The 25,554-nt window shown below is 41.2% G+C and overlaps 1 protein-coding gene across 2 annotated transcripts in view; it reads right to left on the bottom strand.

Annotated features, from left to right (window-relative positions):
- The window catches only part of LOC135219244 (probable serine hydrolase), a 100,931-nt gene that overhangs the window by 21,905 nt on the left and 53,472 nt on the right, over nt 1-25,554 (bottom strand). For both annotated transcript variants that reach the window (XM_064255840.1, XM_064255841.1), the window contains one exon: nt 4,397-5,013. In XM_064255840.1, the coding sequence (XP_064111910.1) occupies nt 4,397-4,963 (567 nt within the window). In that variant the 5' untranslated portion in view covers nt 4,964-5,013. The remainder of the gene's footprint in view (nt 1-4,396; nt 5,014-25,554) is intronic.

Raw genomic sequence — 25,554 nt, 5'->3', positions numbered from 1 at the left:
AAAAAAAAAAAAATTTTCCCTCCGCGCGTCGATTCTCGGCAGCGAATCTCCGAAATGCGTAGGTCACATTCTCCTAATATTTGTGCCTTTTCATATTACGCTTTTTTTAGAGTTTTATATATGAAAATGTGCGCAAAATCATGCACAATATAACAAAAAATATTGGAAGGTTGTAGCATTTCTTATTTTTGAAATATTTGCATATAAATTACCATAAATAGGAAAAAAACTACGATCGGTCAACTTTGACTCAACCGAAATGGTCGAAAAACGCATTTGTAACATAAAAATCTTACAGTCTAGTAATATTCAATCATTTATCTTCACTTTAAAACAAATTGCAAGTCTCTAGAACAATATTTCTATTTATGGTAAATTTTTGAAAAAAATTATTTTATTCCGTCCGCGCGCCGATTCTCGGCAGCGAATCTCCGAAATGCGTAGGTCACATTCTCCTAATATTTGTGCCTTTTCATATTACGCTTTTTTTAGAGTTTTATATATGAAAATGTGCGCAAAATCATGCACAATATAACAAAAAATATTTGAAGGTTGTAGCATTTCTCATTTTTTTTATATTTGCATATAAAAATTTTTTTTTTTTTAATTTGACATTTGGTCAACTTTAACTCGTCCGAAATGGTCGAAAACTGCATTTGTAAGCTAAAACTCTTACAGTATCGTAATATTCCTTCATTTACCTTCATTTTGAAATAAATTGCAAGTCTCTATAACAATATTTTGATTTATGGTGAATTTTTTAAAAAAAATATTTTTTTTACGTCTGTGTGCTACGAATTCATGCATCATTTTGTGATAATATTTTCTCTGTGTTGCTTTTATCGTTTTACAATGTGTTATATACCAAAATGATCGCAATTTAGTGTACATTACAACGAAAAAAAAGTAACTTGTTACCTTTAACCGTTTTGCGCACAGCGCGATTTGAATACAATTATATATGAAATTTCGTTTTTGCGCTATCAATATATCGCATTATATATGATAATGATAATTATTTTTTCATTTCTGATGGCTGCATACTAAACTTCAAGCAATGACAAAAAAAGGAGCCAAAAATGAACTCTTAATCTTGAAAACTAAGCGCGCTGTGATTTTTTGAAAAAAATATTTTTTCCGCTTCCGCGCTCACTCCCAAACCCCTCCGGCATACGGGAGTCATTTTTTTATTTACCGCTCCGGCGTAAGAGGGTTAATAATAACAAACCCTAGTGTATTGGTTTGCTATTGGACAGTCAAAGTTTCTCTTTGGTTCCCTATACAAAGAATTTCCCATATATCATTGTATGTTACTGTGTCTGAGTGGTTAGATATCAATTGATCTAGCTTCTCAACAGGCTCCAGTCCCTCTCCAGAAGTTATTTCTTCTGAAGCTGGAGTAGTGGGTAGACCCCCAGTCAGTTTAGGATGTCTTGTACCTCCCTCCAAGTATGAGTCTATCCTATTAAGACCGAAGGTTTGTTCACATATGAACAAATGACAAATTTTCTAAGACAATTTTTATTTTTCATAGCTACAAACCTGAGGTTTTAACATTATACTGCCCACCTCTAGCCGCCCCTCTGTTCGTTAAGACATCCTGAGTTGGGAAAGACTGATCCAGTGGCGTAAGTGCGTGGTCTTTGACCACTCTTTACCCGATATACGCACGCATTGCCAGATCTCACAAGATTCCTTGCTTTCATCTGCATTTTATATAAGGTAGAAGTGGTTTTTATTATCTTTATTATTATTATAAAGTGAATCTTCATGTATGTTAACCTACCAATACACATCCTAGAATTCAAGGTATGAATTTTAGAATTGTAGTATAAGACAGCCCCAAATTTGTAGGAGTGAATTTTAGGATTTAAAGGTCGTCTTATACGCGGAAATATACAGCAATTCAGTATAACAAACAAACACTGAAAGATCGTACTGGGATAAGAAGAAAGTACCAACTAAACAGTTGGGCAGAGAGCACTGAGACGTATGTCTACTTTAAAGCAGCAGCCAAAACCAAATTGGAATGTTTACATCTGGTCGAGAGGAACTCCCAACTACCAGACCAGTAGTTAACTATTGAACTGCCTTGTTTGAAAGTTTAAGCAGCCATGTCCAAGCTTTGCCTTAAATAATTCCTATTGTTTAAGGCCAAGGGTTTGTACATATATGTACAGACAGTCCCCGGGTTACGACGGGGGTTCCGTTCTTGAGACGCGTTGTAAGCCGAAAATCGTTGTAAGCCAGAACATCATCAAAACTCCTGAGAAAACCTTACTTTTAATGCTTTGGGTGTATTAAAAACTATGTAAACTGCATTCTTATTGCATTTTTCATTAAAAAAAACCTTCAAATATTGATTATTTTGCATTTTTGGAGTCATATTTCTTCTGCCAGATCAGCATTGTAGGCGTCGTAACCCTGGAACATGTGTCGTAAACCTGGAAATAATTTCTGATAAATATAATTGAAAAGCATTGTAGGCCCAGAACGTCGTAAGCCAGGGACTACCTGTATTGTGTAGGAACAACCTTATTTTACTTGGTAATATATTGGAAAGAACTGCACATCATTTGCAGAAAAACCTTGCTCTCTCCTCTCCTCTCGTTGCAGCAAAAGAGCCTCTCCTTTCTAAGGCTATGAAGATGAAGTGAAGGAAATTTTGCCTTTGTACAGAATATTTGCATTGGACTGAAAAAGGCTGGGAAAGAGTTGTATTTAGCAATGAATCCTGTTTCTACATTGCTCATAGTGCTGGCAAGAAGGTAAGGAGGCTATGTGAATCGAATCACTATGCAACATGACACACAGTCAAAGCATGATGATGTCGGGGTGTTTCAGTGACTGCGGAGGCAATGGTGGTTTATATTTTCCTCTATCGAGTACAACGAACTTGTCCCTTACAAAGATCTGTTAGGGGTGTGAGTCTTTATGCAAGATGGAGCACATTGCCACCAGTCAAATGAAGCTAAAAAGGTGTTTGAGGAACAAAATGTTTGGAAGTGGAATTGGCCTGGTAATTCACCAGAACTAAATCCAATAGAAAACTGCTGGGCCTACATGAAACAAAAGAAAACTGCTGGGCCTACATGAAACAACAAAAGAAAACTGCTGGGCCTACATGAAACAACAAAAGAAAACTGCTGGGCCTACATGAAACAACAAAAGAAAATTGCTGGGCCTACATGAAACAACTACTGAATGCCATGGGAGATGAGAAAACATCCTTGTCTATGTTGAAGGATGCGATCAGGAAGTTTTGGTTTGAAGAAATGGATGCACACTATTTGAAAGATGGACCTCATTCTCAGGCAAAAAAAATTATCAAAGTACTGAACACAGCAGTCTCTGATTATTGGCGCACTTCATTAATGGCAATCCGGTTTTATGGCACTTGTCAAGTGCCGCAAAATTGGTGATTTATGGCACCACAACAGGCCAAGTACGGTTATCAGCACCATAAGGTGCCAATAATGGAGTTATGGCGCCATAACATACCTAACAGAGACGCCATAAGCACCATAAATCGCTGAGTTTTGGCTAAGGGCAGTTTTTACTTCTCAGCACCGGCCAAGAACGGAACCCCCACCGATAACCAGGAACTGCCCTTGAAGGTAAAAGGTATAAAAAAAACTTTGTTTATTATTTTCCATTTTTATAATATTGCTCTGATTTTTGTTCATTTAAAGGCAGCATCCAAAGTTTTTCTTTAATGCCTTGAGACATTCCTGTAACGAGTACAGGCAGTCACTGGGTTATAACGGGGGTTCCGTTCTTGAGACGCATCATAAGCTGAAAATAGTCATAAGCCGGAACATCGTAAAAATCCCAAAAAACCTTACTTTTAATGTTTTGGGTGGATCGAAAACTATGTAAACTGCATTCTTATTGCATTTTTCATAAAAAAAACCTTCAAATATTGATTATTTCATCTGTCAGATAAGCGTTGTAGGCGTCGTAACCCTGGAAATAATGTGTGATGAATATAATTGAGAAGCGCCTTAACCTCGGATGCGCAAGGGAATGACTAATCCAAAACTGGGGTTCTGGGGAACCTAGATGAATACCTGGCAAAAGGGAAGTTCTTTTTTTAGTTTATAGTATATGTCTGTTGGAATATACTGTCTACATAGGAGCCATTCAAATATAGATGAATTGTGTTAAGACAAATCCTGATCTTAAATGATTTAATTTTTATCTATAAAAAACTTTAGGAAATGTTTCCCTGAAGTTCATATCAATACTGCAAACAATTATTCTAACTAATTCCAAAAGGTCTTAATAAATATTTTATCCATCATGAGTCAGCAGTTGTACAATTAAAATACTAAGATTATGAGAAACAATTGCTGGTCTAAAATAAACAAGAAAAAAGAGAAAAAATGTACATTACCTTGACAAAGAGAAGAGGACACTTAATACATCTGGCTAATTCAACCCAAGCTTCAAATGAAATGAAGCCAACGAAATAAACTTTGGCTCGTAAATCACGTTTCAGGATCAAACCCCCATTCTCAGCGGTTCTTGCTCCTCTGTTTAATAATATTCTTGCACCTCTTTCATCAAGAGACTTGCTACCTTCAATTGTTTTCCTTACTAGTTCTTGTTCTTCATATACTAATGGCTCTTGACATGCTTTAGTTTCATGATCAAAGTATTGATTGAAATATTTAGCAAACTGGGCTGCATACTTTTCTGGAGGAGAAGACCAGGGCTTTATGATATCTATGGATATAAATGCTTCAACATCTTCAGGAAAAACTGCTGTGTACAGAATTCCAACAACAGCACCCATGCTATGACCAAGAAGAATAAAGCGTTCCCAACCTAATACCTTCACTGCCTTCTTTACAGCTCCCATGTACCCTCTTGGATCGTAAATAAAGCCAGGGGAAAAATGATCTGAATTACCATGCCCAGGAAGATCTAGGGACAGAAATTGTGTACCTTGGGGAAGCATGGGTGCAATGAGATCAAAGGTGTTTGCATTGTCTAACCATCCATGTATTCCTGTAAGAAAAAATAAAATTCAGCGAGTTAAAAGTAGTATTAAATCAATTAAAGCTTCAGTATTTTCGACAGGATAAAATTTTTAAAAAATTGAAATTCCTCAAGTCCACACATTGACAACAATAACAGCTGCTACAAACATTAAAATATCTACAACTTTCTATGAAACTATGAACCAAGTATATCCTTTTCTCTTATTATATCCCTTGCATTATAGGCAAATAGCTCTAGATGTACTTATACAAAGGACATACCACTGCCTTAGAAGCCTCTGAAGGGTTGGAATTCTGCCTACCATGCTCCTTGTGTGAAACACCATAAATGGTACTAAAGTTTCTCTGTAGCGATTAGCTCTTAGTTACATTACTTTCTATCAAAGGCTTTTCATCCAATCCCTGTGGTCTCTTCTCAACCAGATGCTCCAACTTGTTTTACATTAATTTTGAGTTCTTATTTGATAAAAAATCCTTTACAGAGTCCTATGAAAGTCTTGAGATGTAATTCTGAGATCTTGTTAAAATCACAATTTTTGAAAGTACTAAATTGCATTTTTCTTAACTATACAAGCCTGAGGTTGTTTACAATAAGATAGAGTTGCAGCGTAGTTGGAATACGGCCATTAAATTCTTGAATTAGGTGGTTAGGCAGTAACTACCGCCTGGTACACTCCAATTTACTTGCAGCCCATGTTCCAGATTGAGGGGTGGCATGAGGTGAGCAATTAGTGTAAAGGATCTCAGGTTTGTATAATATGGAAAAATACAATTTACTTTCAAAAATGTCATTTCTTCTTACACAATATACAACCCTCAGTCCTTTACAACAGGATGGCTCACTGTTTAGAGGGAGGAATCTGAGTGAGTCTCTAGAACTCACTGTAGTTCAGCATACCCAAGCAATTCCTCCCAGTCAAAAGAGCGAAGAGGAGTGCCCTGCCTTTGACACATTGATCAGAGTCTAAGAACTGCAAGATCAAAAGTCAGACCTCTGGACCTTTTCAAAATGAGTGAGGAATCATAACTCATATGAAAAGCAGTGAAGAATATAAAGAGTTGAAGGCATTAAGGCAAAAAAATGAGACGTTCATGCCTTGTTACCCACATCTCCTTCCTCCCCTTGCTAGAGGAAAGAGCAGAATTACTTCTATGATTCTGATAAGAAAAAAGAAAGGAAACTCCATGTGTAAGCTTACTGCATCAAATGCCCAACCAGCCAGTGTAAGTTCAAGTCCTATTCTCAACCCGAAGGAGAAGTAGAAGGACGGGGAGGGGGGAGGAGGAGAGACCAGTCACTCTCGCATCCTTCTTACCTCTAGAAATGCACACCATAGGCGAGAGGTGCAACTTGTCCTTTTGAAGGAGTTGGGTAAGCAAACACATCCTGTTGAATATCCACCACAGGTCCAAGGAAAAGGTGTTCCAGGGACCTGTGGACAAGTACCTGAAATAAAAAAAGACATAATGTGGTCTTCATGGGACTACATCTATCTTCCAGTCCAGCATAATCTTCGGAGTGCAATGAAAGGACCAAGCTACTGGCACTCCGCACTCTCGCAAAGAGCGTGCAGGTGATTTAACTATCTGCAGAGATGAAGCTCACAATCTCAGGACTAGAAGAAAGCCATGTCCTTAGACACTTCTCCATTAGTGAGTCCATAGTGGAGAAAGGAAAACAACATTCAATGAAGGGTGTAGAGTCTCTGCACATCCAGCAACCCATCAATAGGACAAAGTAATGATTGATCTGGATCAATAAATATAAAGTCCAAGGTCCCTGGGATGGCAAGACCAAGAAAAAGTTTCTTATCAGTAGTAGAATCTCAACTGAGGAGAAACAATACTACTGACGTTAAAGACTAGAGTGAGTGTATATCCACATCTTTCACTGTTGAATCGGAAAGAAGTTAACTTTCGCGATTCTGACAGAGAATATGACAGAGAAATGAAGTTTTCATAATAAAACCAATATTGTAATACTTACCCGAACACCTGAATTAGCCCTGGTCACTGACCAGTCCGAACTATATCCCCACATATTTACCCACTAAGTGGGTAATTTTAACTGTCAACGATACCAACGTTGCAGGTAATATGTAGTCAAATGAGTTACCTGTGTTACCGTTGGCAACGCTGGTGCAAATACTGGCCACCAGAGGCCCGTCTCCTTAACTGAATCATTCACTATTAAATTGAAGTCGGGAGGAGGGTGGGAATCAATAAGGTGTTCAGGTAAGTATTACAATATTAGTTTTATTATGAAAACTTCATATTGCAATACAATTCCTGGACACCTGAATTAGCCGGATTAACAAAACCGGAGCATATGCAGGTAACTCATTATCAACCTACCATGTATAAATGTATGTATCGTCACCTAATTATCTAACTCGTAGGTGAGGATGTTTGCAAAGAAAGTACGTCAATGTCAGTGTTGAGTCTAAGGTACCGTCTGAGCCAGAAGTATTACCTTCCATGTGGTAAGCTATACTTCTTATTCATGGAGGTAAAAACAAATATCCCCACCTAGTCGTCCAACTCAGTAGGTGAGGATGATTGCAGAGGAAGTACCTTACCATCAGTGTTGAGTCCAAGGTACCACCTGAGTCTGAAGAACCTCCCATGTGGTATTCTATACCTCTCATGTATGGAGGAGAAATGGTGAACCTCCCATGTGGCTATTCAGCCTCTCATGTATGGAGAACTTGAGTGTGCAGGACCTTCGAGTTCTCAACTGCTCACTGGCGCAGATGACTGTGCTGAAGAAGTTGTAGTTATTCCAACATGACCATCGGGCTCTGCCTAACCTCAAGGACCTAAAGGAACAATACACTGTCTATGCTTGGCCAACAGAAACACTCGAGTTCATTTAGACTATCACTGACTACCTAAATTTCTAACATACTAATGATACCAAGCTAATAACTGAGTTGACCGCAACAACAGGACCCAGCGAGTAACCTTTCTCTGAAGAAACTGAAAATCCTTAAGGAAGAGCATTGTGAAAATCCACACCGACTCTCAAATAACCACCTCCAAGATCGCCGACACCAAAAAACTCCTCCAGAAAGCCGAAGGATAGCCATCTGCGATACTTTGTGCCCTTTGGACAGGACACAAAGCCCAATTCGAAGGCTCCAAAAACGATGAAGAACCAACTGACACTTGACTAAAAACCCCTCGCAAGAAGAAACTAAATTGCACTTTGGAAATGGAATGAGACTGACACCTAGGGGAAACCAAATAAGATTCTCAGATGAGGTAAAAGTTCCTCAGTATGTGACAAATAAACTTTGAGAGCTCAAACTAGACACAGCAGCATTTTTAATCCGTCACCTGCTATACGATCATCCAACGATGCTGCTGCGACTCTAATTATGACGCAGACACAAAATTGACCATCAAGGAGACATCTTGTTTCTAAAAGACTGTTGCTGAGCGCAAGAGGCACCCTCAACAGAACCTTCTTATGTATGTCCGGATAGTGCTGAGGCAGATGATCTAACAAGGAGTCTCCCTTCTCCTTGACAAGAACGTAGTATGTACAGCCAGCCAAAATGTTAGTCTGGTATGTGAACCCCATTGAAACCTAAGTGATGACGTTGTCTAACAGTCCAGGATCTGAGAAACACCCATCAACTCTCACAACATCCACACAGAGTGGGACAAGGCCTCCGACTGGCTGTGAAAGGTGTCTTCCAAATACAAGCCTCACAATCTGTAACCCCTACCACATGAATCAACAAAGGAACCCAAGAGAGAAGAGCCTCAACAGATTCATAAACTGGAACTTGGACACCAGCAGAAGGGTTACCAGCTACCTCATACAGAACACTCCCGATTACGAAGCAAGGTTGAATCCAGTCAAATCGGCCCCAAAAGTGATGCTAGTCTAGAGTCATCTTCCCCAAAAACTGCCCTCTTGGCAAAACCAGATCAGTTTACTTGATGTTTGAGAGACTACTGGTTTAGTTGAATGCAACGTATCAAACACTGCTTGAATTACCTGTGAGGTTCCTCCGGAGCCTGGACTGCAGAAAGAGAGAATGGGCAAAGTCCACCATACATTTATACTCACTTTCCTTCACCGGAGAAACAAAAACCCACAACTAGCACCTGATTCTCTCTTCAAAGGGTATCCTCTGTCAGCCCTGTCCGACCGCACCGGAATAGGAAAAGGAGAAAGGCCAAACACCCACAAGAGCAGCACCCAAGAACACGGAACTTACTACACCTGGCTGCTCGGTACCAAACTTGACATACATGATCCCATCATATCTGAGCCAACTGATCCGAATGCACAACGATATACCAACAAAACGATGATAAACTCATGACTCCTGAGCAAGCTGTGCTCGACTGTGCAATCCCACACACATCCAGACAAAATAACGTGACACCTGTCCGACTGGTGTCCCCCCACTACCCAACCCCGCCCTACAAGAGCCAACCATCCCCAGTTCCGCAACTCGTGTGCCAACTAAATACTATGACATAACCCTGTGCTGAACATACCTTGGCGATGAACGCCCACCCCTAAGAGTCAACCACACACTGTTGCACCAAATGTGTGCCAACCAAGACGATGACATAACCTTGAACCAGTCTCACTCGACTGCAAAAGCCTGCACCAGCCAGTGACTATGGCATGACACCTGGTCGACTAGATTTTGCAAAATCCAAGCCAACAAACACCGGTTACACCATTACTAAACCTGGACGGGAGTCCGAAGCTGAAGCTATATTGATCAAGTGAGGGAAGGAAGTACTCCCGGAAATCCCAGAACCAAGGCCAAACCCACATTGAACCCCTTGAAGGAGGAACAGAAAAAGCCGCAGGAAAAAGTTGAGAAAGAAGCAGGAGAGAAAAAGGAAGAAGCCACACTAGGAGTAACCACCAGAGCACCTAATGCCGATGTTTTGCAGGTGGAGAACCAACTTGTGCAGCACATACAAGTGCTTTAATGACAGGTTACGAACTGTGGACAAACTGCCAACGGCTGTAGCCCCCGCAATAACCATGGTAAGCACATTACGTCTAAAACCCCTAAAGTATAAAAATGAGAACTAAAGAAGGAAGATTACCAGCTACCCTATTGAAAGGAGGGGCCGAGGACACAACCGATACTGATACAGTCAACGATGGTACAGACGAATCGCCAACTGTCATAGCCCCCGCAAGAACCACAGAGGAGACATTACATCCCAAACACAGTAAAGAATGAATATACAGTAGTACCTCAAGATGCGAAATTAATCCGTTCCGAGGCGCCTTTCGTATCATGAGTTTTTCGTATCTTGGACCACATTTTACATGTAAAATTGCTAATCCGTTCCAAGCCCTCCAAAAACACCCCAGTAAATTTCATAATAAAGCTAAATTGACCTATAAACAATGAAATACTACGACAATTTGGACCACTCAATACCTAAATTAAGAATAAAAATGCAAAACCTGTAAATAAAGTGTATACAGGCAGTCCCCGGGAATACGACGGGGGTTCCGTTCTTAAGACGCGTCGTAACCCGAAAATCGTCATAAGCCGGAACGACGTTCTTGAAAACATGTCCACAGGGAAAATTTCACTAATTTGCAATTTTTCTTAGGGCCGTATCTCTAAAATTATCACTAATTTACTTTTTTCATGTGGAACACTGTGTATTCACAAATTACTGTATTTTCATTAAAATACAAGAGAGAGAGAGAGAGAGAGAGAGAGAGAGAGAGAGAGAGAGAGAGAGAGAGAGAGAGAAATAACTCCTTACAGTTTCAATAGATTGAAATGAACGTCTGTAGGCAACTTTTTCCCCCTCCCATAAATACATATATTTCTCCAGAGAAGAGAGAAAAAGAGGACTGTGCAATTATGTTTGTTTGTCTATCAATTCTTTTGCTGAGAGCAAGAGAGATAAAAGGAAGAAATAGAAACACCAAATGTATGACAAGTATCTTGTGTAGAGAGAGAGAGAGAGAGAGAGAGAGAGAGAGAGAGAGAGAGAGAGTTGTCCTTACAGTATTTAAAAGAGACAAATGGAATGATTATTGTATTTAAAATACTCAGATATGAATTTTGTACTTACAGTTAATAGTATCATTATTGGAAAATATTAATGATAAACTTATTACATACATGTCCAAGAAAATGATCTCATCTCAGTAAGAAGAGAGAGAGAGAGAGAGAGAGAGGAGAGACGCAGAGAGAGACGAGAGAGAGAGAGAGAGAGAGAGATTACATAACAACCATTAAATTCGTTGACCATTTTATGGCATTGTTAAGCTCCGAGTGTCACTGGAGTTGAATTGATACAGAAAAAGACAAAGGGAAGAATTTTCTTTTGAAATTAGTTATCGTATTATTACTACTTCTATTATTATTATTATTATTATTATTATTATTATTATTTGAAAATATAATAAACACGTGCATCTACCATGTTTATCTCTTTCTCTGTTCTCTCAAAAAATACTTATAACGCTTCCAGCGAAAGAGAGGGAGGGAGTTACCACTATGACACATTATTATCTTGTGCAAAAAGGAACGAGAGAGAGAGAGAGGAGGGCGAGAGAGAGAGAGAGACGAGAGAGAGAAGAGAGAGAGAGAGAGTTAACCTTAATTAAAAGTGACATGGATAGATTAGTATGTATTGTATTTCTTTAAAATACTATCACATATGAATTTTGTAATTACAGTTATTATTATTATTATTTGAAAGTATTAAAAACAAATAGTACAAGTACATAAAAAATCTCGAGTCTCAGTAAATGAGAGAGAGAGAGAGAGAGAGAGAGAGAGAGAGAGAGAGAGAGAGAGAGAGAGAGAGAGAGAGAGAGGGGAAAATTTCAGGACCACGTGATTGCAACACTGCAGCTCTTCCCCCTCCTGGCTGTCACAGAACTTGATATATCTGACAGTTTTAGTACCTGCATCTCGAGAAAAGGTTACTGGAAGTTACTTGAAGAAGACTGGGATTTCCTTCATTCTTCCACAATTTTTTAAATATAAGCTAAAATCTTACTAATTCACTATGGTATTTTCTTTAATGAATTGATATTATTGCTGTATAAATTAATATTAATATTTGAAAATAGTAAATCATTTATTTATCATACAAAAAAACATACATCTTAGTAGGAGAGAGAGAGAGAGAGAGAAGAGAGAGAGAGAGAGAGAGAGAGAGAGAGAGAGAGAGAGAGAGAATTATTATTTTTATTATGTGATATCATTTCAACTTATTAAACTTACTAATACAGTATTAATCAAAATTAATATTTGAAAATTAGTAAATCATTTTTGTATTATAAAAATGTATTTAGTCATGAAAATAAACATCAAAATACACTAATTAGTGATTATTTTCGTCGGAAAATACAAAGAGAGAGAGAGAGAGAGAGAGAGAGAGAGAGAGAGAGAGAGAGAGAGAGAGAAACTGTGCTAAACTATAAAGGATTCTTATCATAGTATGCGTTTTTTAAAAGCGTCGTAAACTCGGAGCGTCGGAAGCGTCAGCGTCGTAACCTCGGAACAAGCGTCGTAACCCAGGGCGGATTTTTCAATGAATATTTAAGAAAAAGCGTCGTAACCTCAGAACGTCGTAAGCCGGACCCGTCGTAACCCGGGGACTGCCTGTATTAGTGTACACGAAATATTATTACTGTAACGTAAAATGTGGAAGCTTACCTTTCGAGTGAGGCTATCTCCGAAAGTGGCGGCAGAGGAGGAGGAGGACAAACGGCAGATACGTACACTTAACTTTACGAAACACATAAAAAAATGTCAGAAAAACAAACTAAACTTTACAAAACACATTAACAAAACTGTAACACTTAACTTTACAAAAAACTTAAATAAAATAAAATATTTTGTCTTTTTTTTATTTTTACATTTCTTTTTACTTTTTTATACTTTACGTAATTTCAATTTCTTCACCACCGAATGGATACCAGTCTGTTTACGGAATTTTTCAAACCACCCATGAGAAGCCTTGAACTCTGGGGTTGCCGTTGATGTCCCCTCTCTGCCATCGTCTTCGGCTTGGGCAATCAAATCGCCGAAAATAGCGCTGGCCTTCTGGCAGATTGCCGTCTCGGTTATCGTATCGCCATCGATTTCTTTGTCCTCGATCGATACAAGAAGCAGCCTTTCCATTTCATTATGCACATGGCTCCTCTTGTTGGACAAAATAGTCACGCCCTTGGAAGGTGTAGCTGCTTTGATGGCTTCCTTCTGCTTAAGGATGGTGCCTATCGTCGACGGATTTCAGCCGTATTCCTTAGCGATCACACTCAACCGCAAGCCAGCTTCATACTTTTTTATTATCTTCATCTTTGTCTCCATAGAAAGCATTCTCTTCTTTCTGTGAACTTCAGCAACTTTCTTGGGACCCATGACTATATGTACTGTACGTAATTAAGTTACGTATGTAGTATGTATACTAATTAGGTTCTCACAACACAATAAAGTAGCACAACGAAATCACCAACGAATTTACGATACAAAACGAAATCGTTGGACCGAACGAATGCCGCATGTGTACAATAAAGCTTCGGGTGCGAAGACGCAGAGCGAAGGAACGCCACCACGTAAGATGCATGATGGGAGGGATGCTGTCCAATAGGAGAGAAGCATCTCATGGCTTGGCTAGCATCAGGAACCAATGGGAGAGCAGGAGGATGGTGGCGAGTCTACTAGAATTAAGATGGCGGCGCGCGGCGCGAGTTTCAAAATTGTTATCGGGCGAATCTCGGACTTTCAGAAACCTTTCGTATCTTGAAAACTTTTCGTATGTAGAGCAGTAAAATTTTTTGTGTCAGCTTTCGTATCTCGAGCTTTTCGTAAGTTGAGCCTTTCGTATCTCGAGGTACCACTGTACAGAGTTGCGGAAGACCCCGCAACCGCCTGTGAAGCATCCAGACCAGCAGCCTGAGAACTACAGGACCCGTGGAAGGTGCTAAGAAGACAACCCCGCCAAGATTACTTCCTTCAACCCCGAAGAGAGAAAGTGGGAGTCGTCGAAACCCCCAAATTTTAGAATTGAAACAATGAAAACTCTTTCCTCTGTTTTGTTAATGGCAAAGAAAACAGGATGAGTGAGAGAAGACTCGGAAGCTACTTCCAAAGAATGCCACAATAAAGAAGATTGTGTAAAGACGTTAGAAGTTTTAGAAGAAATTGGGACAGAAAGAAACTAGACCGACTCTGTTCCCCATGATAATCTTGACGAACATTGTTAGCAAACTCAGGAAAATCTACAAGACATGATTGTGAATACAGTCTGTATTCAAGCTACTGTAATTCGTCTTACGATAATTCGATTTTACGATGAGGTTAGCTATTAATATCGGTACGACTATATTTTGAAAATAGTCTCTATATTTTGCGCACAGCTGGCGCAAGCAGCAGTGTGCACCGCCGCCTTCCCACCAGCTCACTGAGTAGTCACTTTGATTATAGCCAGGACTGATGATGAACCCTGATATCAAGGAGGGGGGCGTTTGGCACTACCATACCAGTAAAGGACTCCAGGTTTGTACGGTTTGGGAAAAATACATTTTACTTTCAAAAATGTCATTTGTTCCTACACCGTATACAAACCATGCATCCTTTACTTAGGAGACTCATCCTAAGGTAGGGATGGAAGTCCTGTCTCGCTGGCTGAGAATGGAACCTGGGATACCAGAACCTGGGCTTATACCTCGAGGTCGTGGATCCTTCTCTACGTGAGCCATGGTAAATGCAACCTGATGGCTGACAGCCTGGATATCAAAGGCTTGAGCATAGAACTCTCTCTGGCAACCAAAACCAGGCTATATAATCACAACGGGTTTGTTGGGTTGCTGTACACTCCCTCTTGGAAAGGAGTGTGGAGACTGACTTCTGTGTGTCTACAGAAAAACCACTAGTCGGACATGGAATGCTTACCAGTATCAATATCGGTGCCGGAGAACTGGCTTTGATGCTGTAGCACCAAGTAAGGGGGAAAGGTGAAGAGAAAATAGGCCAGTCATACTCTCACATTCACCCCCAGATGGGGAAGGAACCTTGATCCTCAATTCGATACTCCTGACCTCTGAGGGCACGGGGGTAGCTAAGCCACTTGCTGAGTGGTTACCACAGGACCAAGAGCAGCTGTGTCAAGGTAGTTGTGGGTACAGTCTCGAAGGTAGAACCTGGTGAAGGTGGAAGGACGAGACCATGTGCCGGCTTCCATCACCTAGGTTACAGAGAGGTTCTACCTGAAGGCAAGAGATGCGATCATTTCGAGCAAATCATGAGCCTTCACTCATCTAGTGCCTAAAATTGGAGAAGAGGGACTCGGACTCGTCAACAGATGACGACTGATTGCGCTGCCATGCATCTGAGACAGTGTCACAAAATGACATCCACCTTTTGAAGGGTTATGCTGAGAATAACCATACAAATCATCTATGTTGTTCGCTGCCGATGTTGAGAGACGAGATGATGTTTCTCGCAAGGCATGCGCACATTAGACCTGTGATGGCAAGACAGAAGTTTCTCATCAGTAGTTGAATCTCAACTAAATAGAAACAATACTATATTACTAGTAAATGACAAAGGTGAATGCGGACCTACTTCTTCACAGTTGAATAGAGAGAAGTAAAATCTCAAGATTCTGATCATAGAAAAAGTTCTGTCGATGGCACCAACCAGTGAAGATGGCTTTAATCCCTGTTGTTTTACAGGGGAATGAAATAGCTAATCCGCTATTTCATTGCTGCTCGGCGAGAAAGTCAGTTTACAATGAAAGCAGAGCATTTTTCAGTAATGAAAACACAGGGATTGTATTGCCTCAAGAACCGCTTCTCGTGGGTTGGATCAGGAAGGACGTTTCTATTTACTTTGGAAGCAGAGCTAGTAAGGCAGGGAACAGGCGAAGTCTTCCGTTATTCATTTACAATTTGGGGTGAACAAAAATAATTGAACACCTTACAAATTTAGAAGACAAACTCGAATTGTCTAAAGAATATCATTCTGTGTCATCGCAGCGGCCGATGGGGCAGGTGCGATGAAGCAGACTAGGCTACAGACTTCTGTACCGTGGGGTAAACAGAAAGATGATAACAAAGTCTAGTGAGATATATCTGTCTGAAAATTCTCGCAAGAGAAATGCGGTGCAGGAGAGATGGGCATGCACATATGAGATAATTCCAGCCAATCAGAGACCTAAGTCTGTGATTGCCGGGCAGAGATTTGAATTGGTAGTCAATCCTCGACAGAGGAGAAACAATACCAAATCAAAACTCAGAGAGCAAGCAGTACTGAGGCAGAGTCAAACACAGTTCGCTCAACTTTGTTATCATCCTGAGTTGCCTGGTAAAGCATTCCATGAAGGAATGCGTTCAGCTAGAACCATTGAGTGCAAAAAAGATACACTCGAGCATCTGCATTTTAACCGAAATGGGAGGGAAGAAAAACCTCCTATTCGATGATAATGCAAATGCTGTGGTGCTCTTGGGAAACTATACCACTAGTTACCTAAAAAAAAAAAAAAAAAAAACACCGGTAACTCTTGGGCGGATTCAAAAGGCTGTCCTGAGTTCCACGTTAATTAACCCTTAAACGCCGACAGGACGTATTTTACGTCGACATTTTTTGTCTCTCGGGTGCCAACTGGACGTATTTTACGTCGACATACAAAAGTTTTTTTTAAAATTCGTGGAAAAATACTTATAGGCCTACCAGCCAAAAACTCTTGAATCATGCGCCTTGGGGGATGCTGGGAGTTCACAGATCAAGGTGTTGTTTTGTTTACAATCATTACCCAGGCGCGCAAGCGCGAATTTCTTTCTTGCCGCACTAAAAAGTATCGGTGACACATTACGGAAATTATTTCGTCACTTTGACATGATTTTTGTACCATTTTAAATTAGCCGTTACATGGAGTATAATATATAGAAATGTGCGCATTTTTATGGAAAATACAACAAAAAAATACTCATGATTGTAGCTTTTATCAGTTTTGAGATATTTTCATATAAATAACGATAAGTGCCAAAATTTCAACCTTCGGTCAACTTTGACTCTACCGAAATGGTCGAAAAAACGCAATTGTAAGCTAAAACTCTTATAATTTAGTAATATTCAATCATTTACCTTCATTTTGCAACAAATTGGAAGTCTCTACCACAATATTTCGATTACGGTGAATTTAATGAAAAAACTTTTTCCTTACGTCCGCGCGGTAACTCTTCCGAAAAAAATCATACGTGCGATTGTGGTAATGTTTGCACCATTTTAAAATTAGCCGTTACATAAAGTTTTATATGTGGAAATGTGTGCAATTTCATGCACAATACAAATAAAAAAAACCCATGGATATAGCTTACATCAGTTTTGAAATATTTTCATATAAAAAATGATAAATGACAAATTTTCAACCTTCGGTCAACTTTGACTCTACCGAAATGGTCGAAAAACGCAATTGTAAGCTAAAACTCTTATATTCTAGTAATATTCAATCATTTACCTTAATTTTGCAACAAATTGGAAGTCTCTAGCACAATATTTCGATTTATGGTGAATTTATGAAAAAATAACATTTTCCTAATGTCCACACGGTAACTCTTCCGAAAAAATCATATGTGCGATTGTGGTAATGTTTGCACCATTTTAAATTAGCCGTTACATAAAGTTTTACATATGAAAATGTGCGCAATTTCATGTAGAATACAACTAAAAATAATTTAAGGTTGTAGCTTTTCTCATTTTCGAAATATTTGCATATAAATCACGATATATAGAAAAAAAACCATGTTCGGTCAACTTTGACTCTACCGAAATGGTCGAAAAACGCAATTGTAAGCTAAAACTCTTACAGTCTAGTAATATTCAGTCATTTATCTTCATCTTGAAACAAATTCAAAGTCTCTAGCACAATATTTAGATTTATGGTGAATTAAAAAAAAAAAACTTTCCTTCCCTCCCCGCGCGGATTATCCGCCACAAATCTCCGAAATGCGTATGTCGCATTCTCGGAATATTTGCTCCATTTCATATCAAGCATTTCATAGAGTTTTATGTATGAAAATGTGCGCAATTTTATGTAGAATAAAACTAAAAGTATTTGAAGGTTGTAGCTTTTCTAATTTCCGAAATAATTGCATATAAAAAAAATATATAAAAAATTTGACAATTGGTCAACTTTAACTCGTCAGATATGGTCGAAAACTGCAATTGTAAGCTAATACTCTTACAGTATAGTAATATTCAATCATTTGTTTTCATTCTGTAACAAACTGGAAGTGTCTAGGACAATATTAATATTTATGGTGAATTTTTGAAAAAAATATTTGTTTACATCCGCTCGTTACGAATTCATGCATCATTTTGTGATAATATTTTCTCTGTGTTGCTTTTATTATTTTACAATGTGTTATATACCAAAATGATTGCAATTTAGTGTACATTACAATGAAAAACAAATTAACTCGTTATCTTTAATCGTTTTGCACATAGCGCGATTTGAATACAATTATATATGAAATTTTTTTTCGCGCTATCATATATCGCATTATTTATATATGATAATGATAATTTTTTTCATTTCTGATGATTGCATACTAAACTTCAGGCAATGACAAAAAAAATGAGCCAAAAATGAACTCTTAATCTTGAAAACTAAGTGCGCTGTGATTTTTTGAAAAAATATTTTTTCCGCTTCCGCGCTCACTCCGAGACCCCCCCGGCACATGGAAGACAATTTTTAATATACCCCTTCGGCGTTTAAGGGTTAAGAGAAGGTACTATTTGTCTCAGTTACATACCAGAAGAGTTAACTTACAGGTATGCGCCTACTACTCAGACAATGCAACTGATAACAGAAGCATGTCACGAGAGAAATATACTAGTATATTTGAAGGTCCCTCTAAATCACACTCCAACAATTCTTTCCATTCAAGGGACAAGAATAAGGACTGGAAGCAGACATCCTCCATTCTCTAATGAAAAGAGTGAAGGTGAAATTTCCCGAAGGGAGACTTCTATGGTGATAACAGGATACTGACGACTAGTTCAAGCTGAACTGGTTGTTCCCAACACAGTAGCACTGGAGAGGCATTCAAACCTCTCAGTGCTATCCATCTTGAACAGATTGACGTATGTTCGGTAAGATCCTAAGATTGAACCAAAAACATAGTCTCTTGGGTTCAAATTCTGAGGAGAAGACTCCATAGAATCCTTTTTCTGGGCTCGACCTGTGTCGCCCAGTGAAATGTTCCTATAGCACTCATTTCTAGGTATAAATAAATGCTAAATATATCAGAGAAAAAGCCATATGGAATGCCAGTTACTACCTCTGGCTCGCTCACCCTCAAAGGGTGTTGGTATAGCATCATGGGCGAGTGGAAGTCACTATCACAGATACTTCACCAAATAGATCTCTCCTCTCTCAAAATCCCCCTCTGCAGAGGTGCCGTTACAACGGCTACCTTCCGCTTGCTACTACTACTGCCTCTGCCAAGAACGCCATTAATTCAATAGCACTCGAAGCGTTGACACGTTTGTTTTAGCTGCAAGGTAATTTGTAATTTTTGGAAGTCATCATGTCTTCAGACCTTCAAGAAGCATCTTCATCTAAGTTGAGTATATAATTTGTAGACTTTGAATGTGGTTAGGCAACTATGCATCAAGTATGGTGTTGTTTAATAATGAAGCGTTGGCAAGGGAGCCGAGCGTATCGCTGTTCCCGAGTCGGCCTTTTTGGATGCATTGTAGACTGCGTACTTAGTCATCTCAATTTTTTATTGCGGTGTACATGTATATTTCATGTTCACCTTTTTTGCACATCACAGTATACATTACTGTTGTCTTGAAATTTTACCATTTCACTCCTGATGGGTACCGATAGGTTGGTGTATCATGGTTTGAACCATTACATTATTTAGCCTCTTTAGGGGTTTCCCTCGTTTATCATCAGTCCTTCAGGAGCGATTTGGTTCCCTCATGAGAATGCGGTGATATTTTTTTTCAATCCTACGTCATGCGCGAGTATTGTGTTTGAGGCGACCTAGGCTAGCCTAGCGATACGCCATTTTAGTTTTGGGAGGTAAAGGAAACCCTCAGTCATTCGCGGTGCTCATGCATGTAGTGTATGTGGTATTATTTATTTTATTATATTATATAATATTATATTGCTAATTGTATTTTGATGAGGTTTGGAAGTCCTACAAGAATATCTACCTACCTTAGCCTACCCGACCAGGTTTTGGAAGGTAGGCTAGGCGGTTGAGAGTACTTCTTGCTACCCATAGTTGGTACTAGTCCTGGCTAACCTGACCAGACTGACATATTAGTTTTCGAGGGTGATCCATTACTAGAGAGTTCCTCTCTAGTTACATAATGTAGGTGCTAGGCCTATCTTACCTGACCAGGTCGATATATTCAATTTTGTAGGGTTAGGTTAGGCTCTAGAGTGTCCTCTTTCGTGACGAACTAGTAGGCATCAATCCTAGGCTACCTGACCAGATCAGGGTATCCGATTTTGGAGGGTTAGGCTAGGCTTGTAGATGGGCTTCCCTTTATTCATCTGTACTTCCAATAATTCCTTATCAATAAATTTTGTAAAGTATAGCCTTGGCCATTACCTCCTTTAGGGAGTCAGTTGGCCGGCCGTCTTCTGCCCCTTTAGTAGTAGGCTATTTCACGGCTTCTTGGAGAGTGGTAATCACCTGCCCAGTTGCTGTTGCCAGGCGATTACTAATTTACCTTTCTCCTCCGGGCTCTTCCTTCTGTTCCGGACTCGTTCCAGCAGTGCTTCGTTAGCTCGCTGACCAAGTAATCCTACCGGTAAACAGCAGCTGGAGCGTCGAGCACTGTTCCGGGGGATTAGTCGGAGGAGGTTAAGGATTAGAAGATTATGTAGTCTCTGTTGGTATGTCTCCGGGCCTGTGTTTATTCCGGCGAGGTGTGGTCTACCATCACATTCGCCAGGATGTTATACACCGGAGTTCTTAGTACCGCTGTTCCCACCACTCTGTTTTCGTATTTCTCTGGTGTTATCGCTGCTTCCCCATTCTGGTGGGGGTGAATTAGGCTTAGAGAATGCGTTTCCAATTGACTTGGAATTACTAATCTACTCCAGTGCGATCAGACTCAGGCTTAGGTTTTACCTTGTTTCCCTGTTCTGCTCATATCAGGCCAACTCCGCCGGTCATAGCTATTGCAATAACAAGATTATGGATTCCGGAGCAGGCGGAGACATTAAGAGCTTTAATGTTAAGAAAAATTTTATTTAATAGTTGATGTTTACCTTTAGCTGGTTTTAGTAGAACTAGTCTAAGTGTACACATACCGCCGGAATTAACTCCGGCGGAACTATTTTGACGATACTCATGTATCAATTCCAACTAACAAATGGTACACTGTCTGGAGTTGGGGTGCGCAGCCGATCTCCAGCAACCGTGTGGGCATGAGGTCTGCCGATCTCATGCCAGCTGTGTGGTGCAGGTTGAGGACCTCTTAGTCTGGCATCCAGACGGCTGCGAAGTATCTTACGCTTTGGTGGGGAACGTGACTAATGAGTCGGTAGGTACCATCCTCACCTCAGATATGTTTTTGATTTCAGGGCTTCTCGAAGTCCATGATCCTTGGGGATAGGTCTGGTTCTGTGATCCCCAAGGTGAAAACCCTGAAAAAGAAGTTCCTGCCGAAGGCTGCCAGACCAGCCAAGCCTTCTCCGGCGGGCTTCGCCAGGTCATCATTGGCCCCCAAGCCTTTGGCTTCCTCGGCAAAAGCTACTCCCCCGCCTAAGGGGTCGAGAGCTAAGGGTTCTAAAGCCAGGCCGACGGAGTCCAACTTCGACCCTGATGCCTTCGCTAATCTTCTCATGGAGAAGATGGGCAGTATTGTGGACTCGAGATTCCAATCGATGTCCTCTCAGCTCGCCTCAGGTTTAGAGACATCAGGGCAGTCCATCCTGTCTCTGGCTCAGAGACTGCAGACTCAAGAGAGCTTGCTGGCAGGACTTATCCAGTCCGGAGGCACACAGCAGTCCTTTATTGTGCCGGATGCATCTAAGCTCCTGCCATTCGAGGACAACAAACCATGGCGGTTGGCGCTGCATGCTCCCTTTTCGGATGGCATGCTGACAATTGAAGGCTGCGGAACCGGTCACGTGGAAGCTTACGAGTTCTTCCCGACAGACCTCCAATTTCCCTTCCCAGGCTACGCTCGGTTAGCCGAGGAAGCGTTTTTCAGGGTAGACAGGGTCCCAAAGGAGACTGTGATCTATCCTAGGGATCAGGCACAGTCGACATGGGTCCGCATCCTCTCGGAATGGGATTGCGTCAACACCAAGTTGACGCCACACAAAATTGCTACACCATGTTCGTAGTGGGGGATAACATCCCGACCCCTTGCACATCTAAGATCGCTGAGTTAAGTCTGCAGGCCGGAATGGAGGAGAAGCCAATGCCTCAGCTTCGAGAGACAGAGCCTACCTCTCTGCTCTTTCCCGGAGATTTGGAGTGCTGGGTGGTCGCTCCGGAAACGTTCACAGTGGGCAAACTCGATCCGGAGTGTGCTTCCACACAGTTTAGTGAACGGTTACCCAGAATTCCGGATGCCATGGTAAAGGCAGAGTTTGAGGCAAAGTGTAGACTGAGTAGGTCGATCAACTCGGTTTCTACATACTTCAGAGTTGACGGCCTCTGTCTACACTGAGGAACCTCTATTCCGGGTCCTAACAAAGTCGCTGCTGCAGACTTTCCAGTGTGACCTGTATGACTTTGTGGTTGCTAGGCGTAACTGCAGGAAGCATGTCTTTGCCAATGCTTCCATCAGACATGAGCCTAATAAGCTTATTAAGGCATCGATCTGGGGACCCAACCTCTTTCCTGATGACGTGGTTAACAGCGTCATCAGTGAGGCAGCTAGGGCTAACCAAAACCTTTGTGTCTGCTGGGGCCTTCCCTCAAAAAGGAAGTTTAAGACCTCCGGACCGCAAGCCAAGGGTAGGAAGAGGACCAGGAAGTATCAGCCCTTCCAGACCTCTCAGACACAGGCGGTGGTGCAAGCAGTTCCCGTCTCCCAGCTTGGTCAACCTTCGACCTCTAAGGCTTGACCACAACAACAATTTGTACTGCTACAGAGTCAGCCAACTCAACAGTCCTCGAGTTCGGCCACTTTCATGACGTCCCCGGCCTTCAACGCTTCGTTTGAAGCGCAAGGGGCGTTTCAAGGCTATAACAGGCACGCAAGGGGTAGCAGAGCAAGAGGAGCTTACCGGCACAGAGCTGGTTCCAGAGCTCTCTCCAGAGGCAGAGGTTTCAGAGGAGGCAGAGGAAGTAAGACCTCATCCAGTCAATGAGCCTCGCCAGGTAGGCGGGAGACTGTACGTCTTCCGGGACCATTGGACCTTCAGTACGTGGGCCCACAGTATCGTATCAAAAGGTCTGGGGTGGAGATGGATAGAAGGGCCTCCTCCACCAGTCAGCTTCCACCAAATTTCAACGACAGACCTACTAGACTATGCCAAAGACCTTCTTCAAAAGAAGGCAATAAAGAAAGTCAGTCACCTGAAATTTCAAGAACGTTTGTTCAGTGTACCAAAGAAGGACTCAGACAAATGAAGAGTGATTCTGGACTTGTCCCGTCTCAACTCATACATTCAATGCGACAAGTTCCGCATGCTAACTGTCTCTCAGGTGCGGACATTACTTCCCCGTGGAGTCGTCACCACCTCTGTCGATCTTACAGACGCTTACTATCACGTCCCGATAGCAAGAAACTTCTCTCCCTACCTAGGCTTCAAACTAGGAAAACAGGCTTACTCATTCAGAGTCATGCCATTCGGGCTCAATATAGCGCCCAAAATATTCACCAAGCTAGGAGAGACAGTAGTGCAAGAACTAAGAGCTCAGGGGGTGATGCTAGTAGCTTACCTAGACGACTGGCTCATTTGGGCAACCAACGACAAGGAATGTCGCAGGGCAAAAGCCAAAGTAATAACATTTCTAGAGTATCTGGGATTCCAGATAAACAAGAAAAAGTCCCGTCTCATTCCGGCGTCTCGCTTTCAATGGTTGGGAATTCAATGGGACCTAACCGTACACAAACTATCTCTTCCGCCGAGCAAGTGCAGAGAGATAGCGAAAGCTACGAGACAATTCCTCAAGAACAGACGGGCTTCTCGTCGTACGCAAGAAAGAGTCTTAGGTTCACTTCAGTTTGCTTCAATAACAGATGTTCTGTTGAAAGCCAGACTGAAGGACATCAATCGGGTATGGCGGAAAAGAGCCAACAGCAGGCTCAGAGACAAAATCTCCTTGATTCCGCCGATACTAAGGAAAAGACTTTGTCCATGGACGAGAGTCAAGAGTCTTCCCAAGTCAGTGCCGCTACAATTTCCCCCGCCGTCTCTAGTAGTCCACACGGACGCCTCTCTGAGCGGATGGGGGGGCTATTCTCAGTATAAGAAGGTTCAAGGAACATGGTCAACAGCATTCCGCCATTTTCCTGACCCTGAAACGACTAGCTCCGGCCAGGAATATTCATATCAGACTAGTCTTGGACAGTGCAGTGATAGTTTACTGCATAAACAGAGGAGGCTCCAAGTCGAGCCACATAAATCAGGTGATGATAACAATCTTTTTGTTGGCAATGAAACATCATTGGCACCTGTCAGCCACTCACCTGGCAGGTGTACGAAATGTCATTGCAGACTCACTGTCCAGAACAACTCCGCTGGAGTCGGAGTGGGCCTTGGATGCAAAGTCATTCAATGGGATTCCAGTACTTCAGGTAGACCTGTTCGCCACAGAGTCCAACCACAAACTTCCGTGTTATGTGGCTCCCAATTTGGATCCTCTGGCTCACGGCACAGATGCGATGTCCATAGACTGGAACAATTGGCAGAAGATTTACCTATTTCCGCCAATAAACCTCTTGACGAAAGTTCTACACAAACTTAGATCTTTCAAAGGACAGACAGCACTGGTAGCACCCAACTGGCCGAAGAGCAATTGGTTTCCTCTTCTACTAGAGTTGAAACTCTGTCCCAGACGGATTCCCAACCCAAAGCTGACTCAGGTGGTACAAACTCGGACTGTGTCAGCTTTCTCAAGAATTCTGAATGCCCTAACTTTATGGTATTCATGAAGTTTGCGGCACAAAGGGATGCGAATATTGACCCGCTAAACACTCTGTTCGTGGAGTCAGACAAAAGAGAATCGACACTCCAGCAGTATGATTCGGCAGTGAGGAAGTTAGCCATCTTTCTAAAAGAATCAGATGTTCAGACGATGACTACAAATCTGCCTATTTCATTTTTTAGAACTCTGTTCAAAAAAGGCCTAGCTGCTAGAACCATTACTACAACTAAATCTGCCTAGAGGAAGATATTTCAGTTTGGCTTTAATATTGATTTAACAGATTCGCACTTCTTGTCTATCCCTAGAGCATGTGCTCATCTGAGACCGGTAGACCGTCCTCACACAGTCTCCTGGTTTTTAAATGACGTACTCAGGTTGGCTTCAGATACTGATAATGAATCATGCTCATATATAACCCTTCTCAGGAAAACATTATTT

The sequence above is a fragment of the Macrobrachium nipponense genome, chromosome 1, assembly GCF_015104395.2.
Source record: "Macrobrachium nipponense isolate FS-2020 chromosome 1, ASM1510439v2, whole genome shotgun sequence".
In the NCBI taxonomy this organism is placed as follows: domain Eukaryota; kingdom Metazoa; phylum Arthropoda; class Malacostraca; order Decapoda; family Palaemonidae; genus Macrobrachium; species Macrobrachium nipponense.
This window is presented reverse-complemented; position numbering and strand designations above follow the sequence as displayed.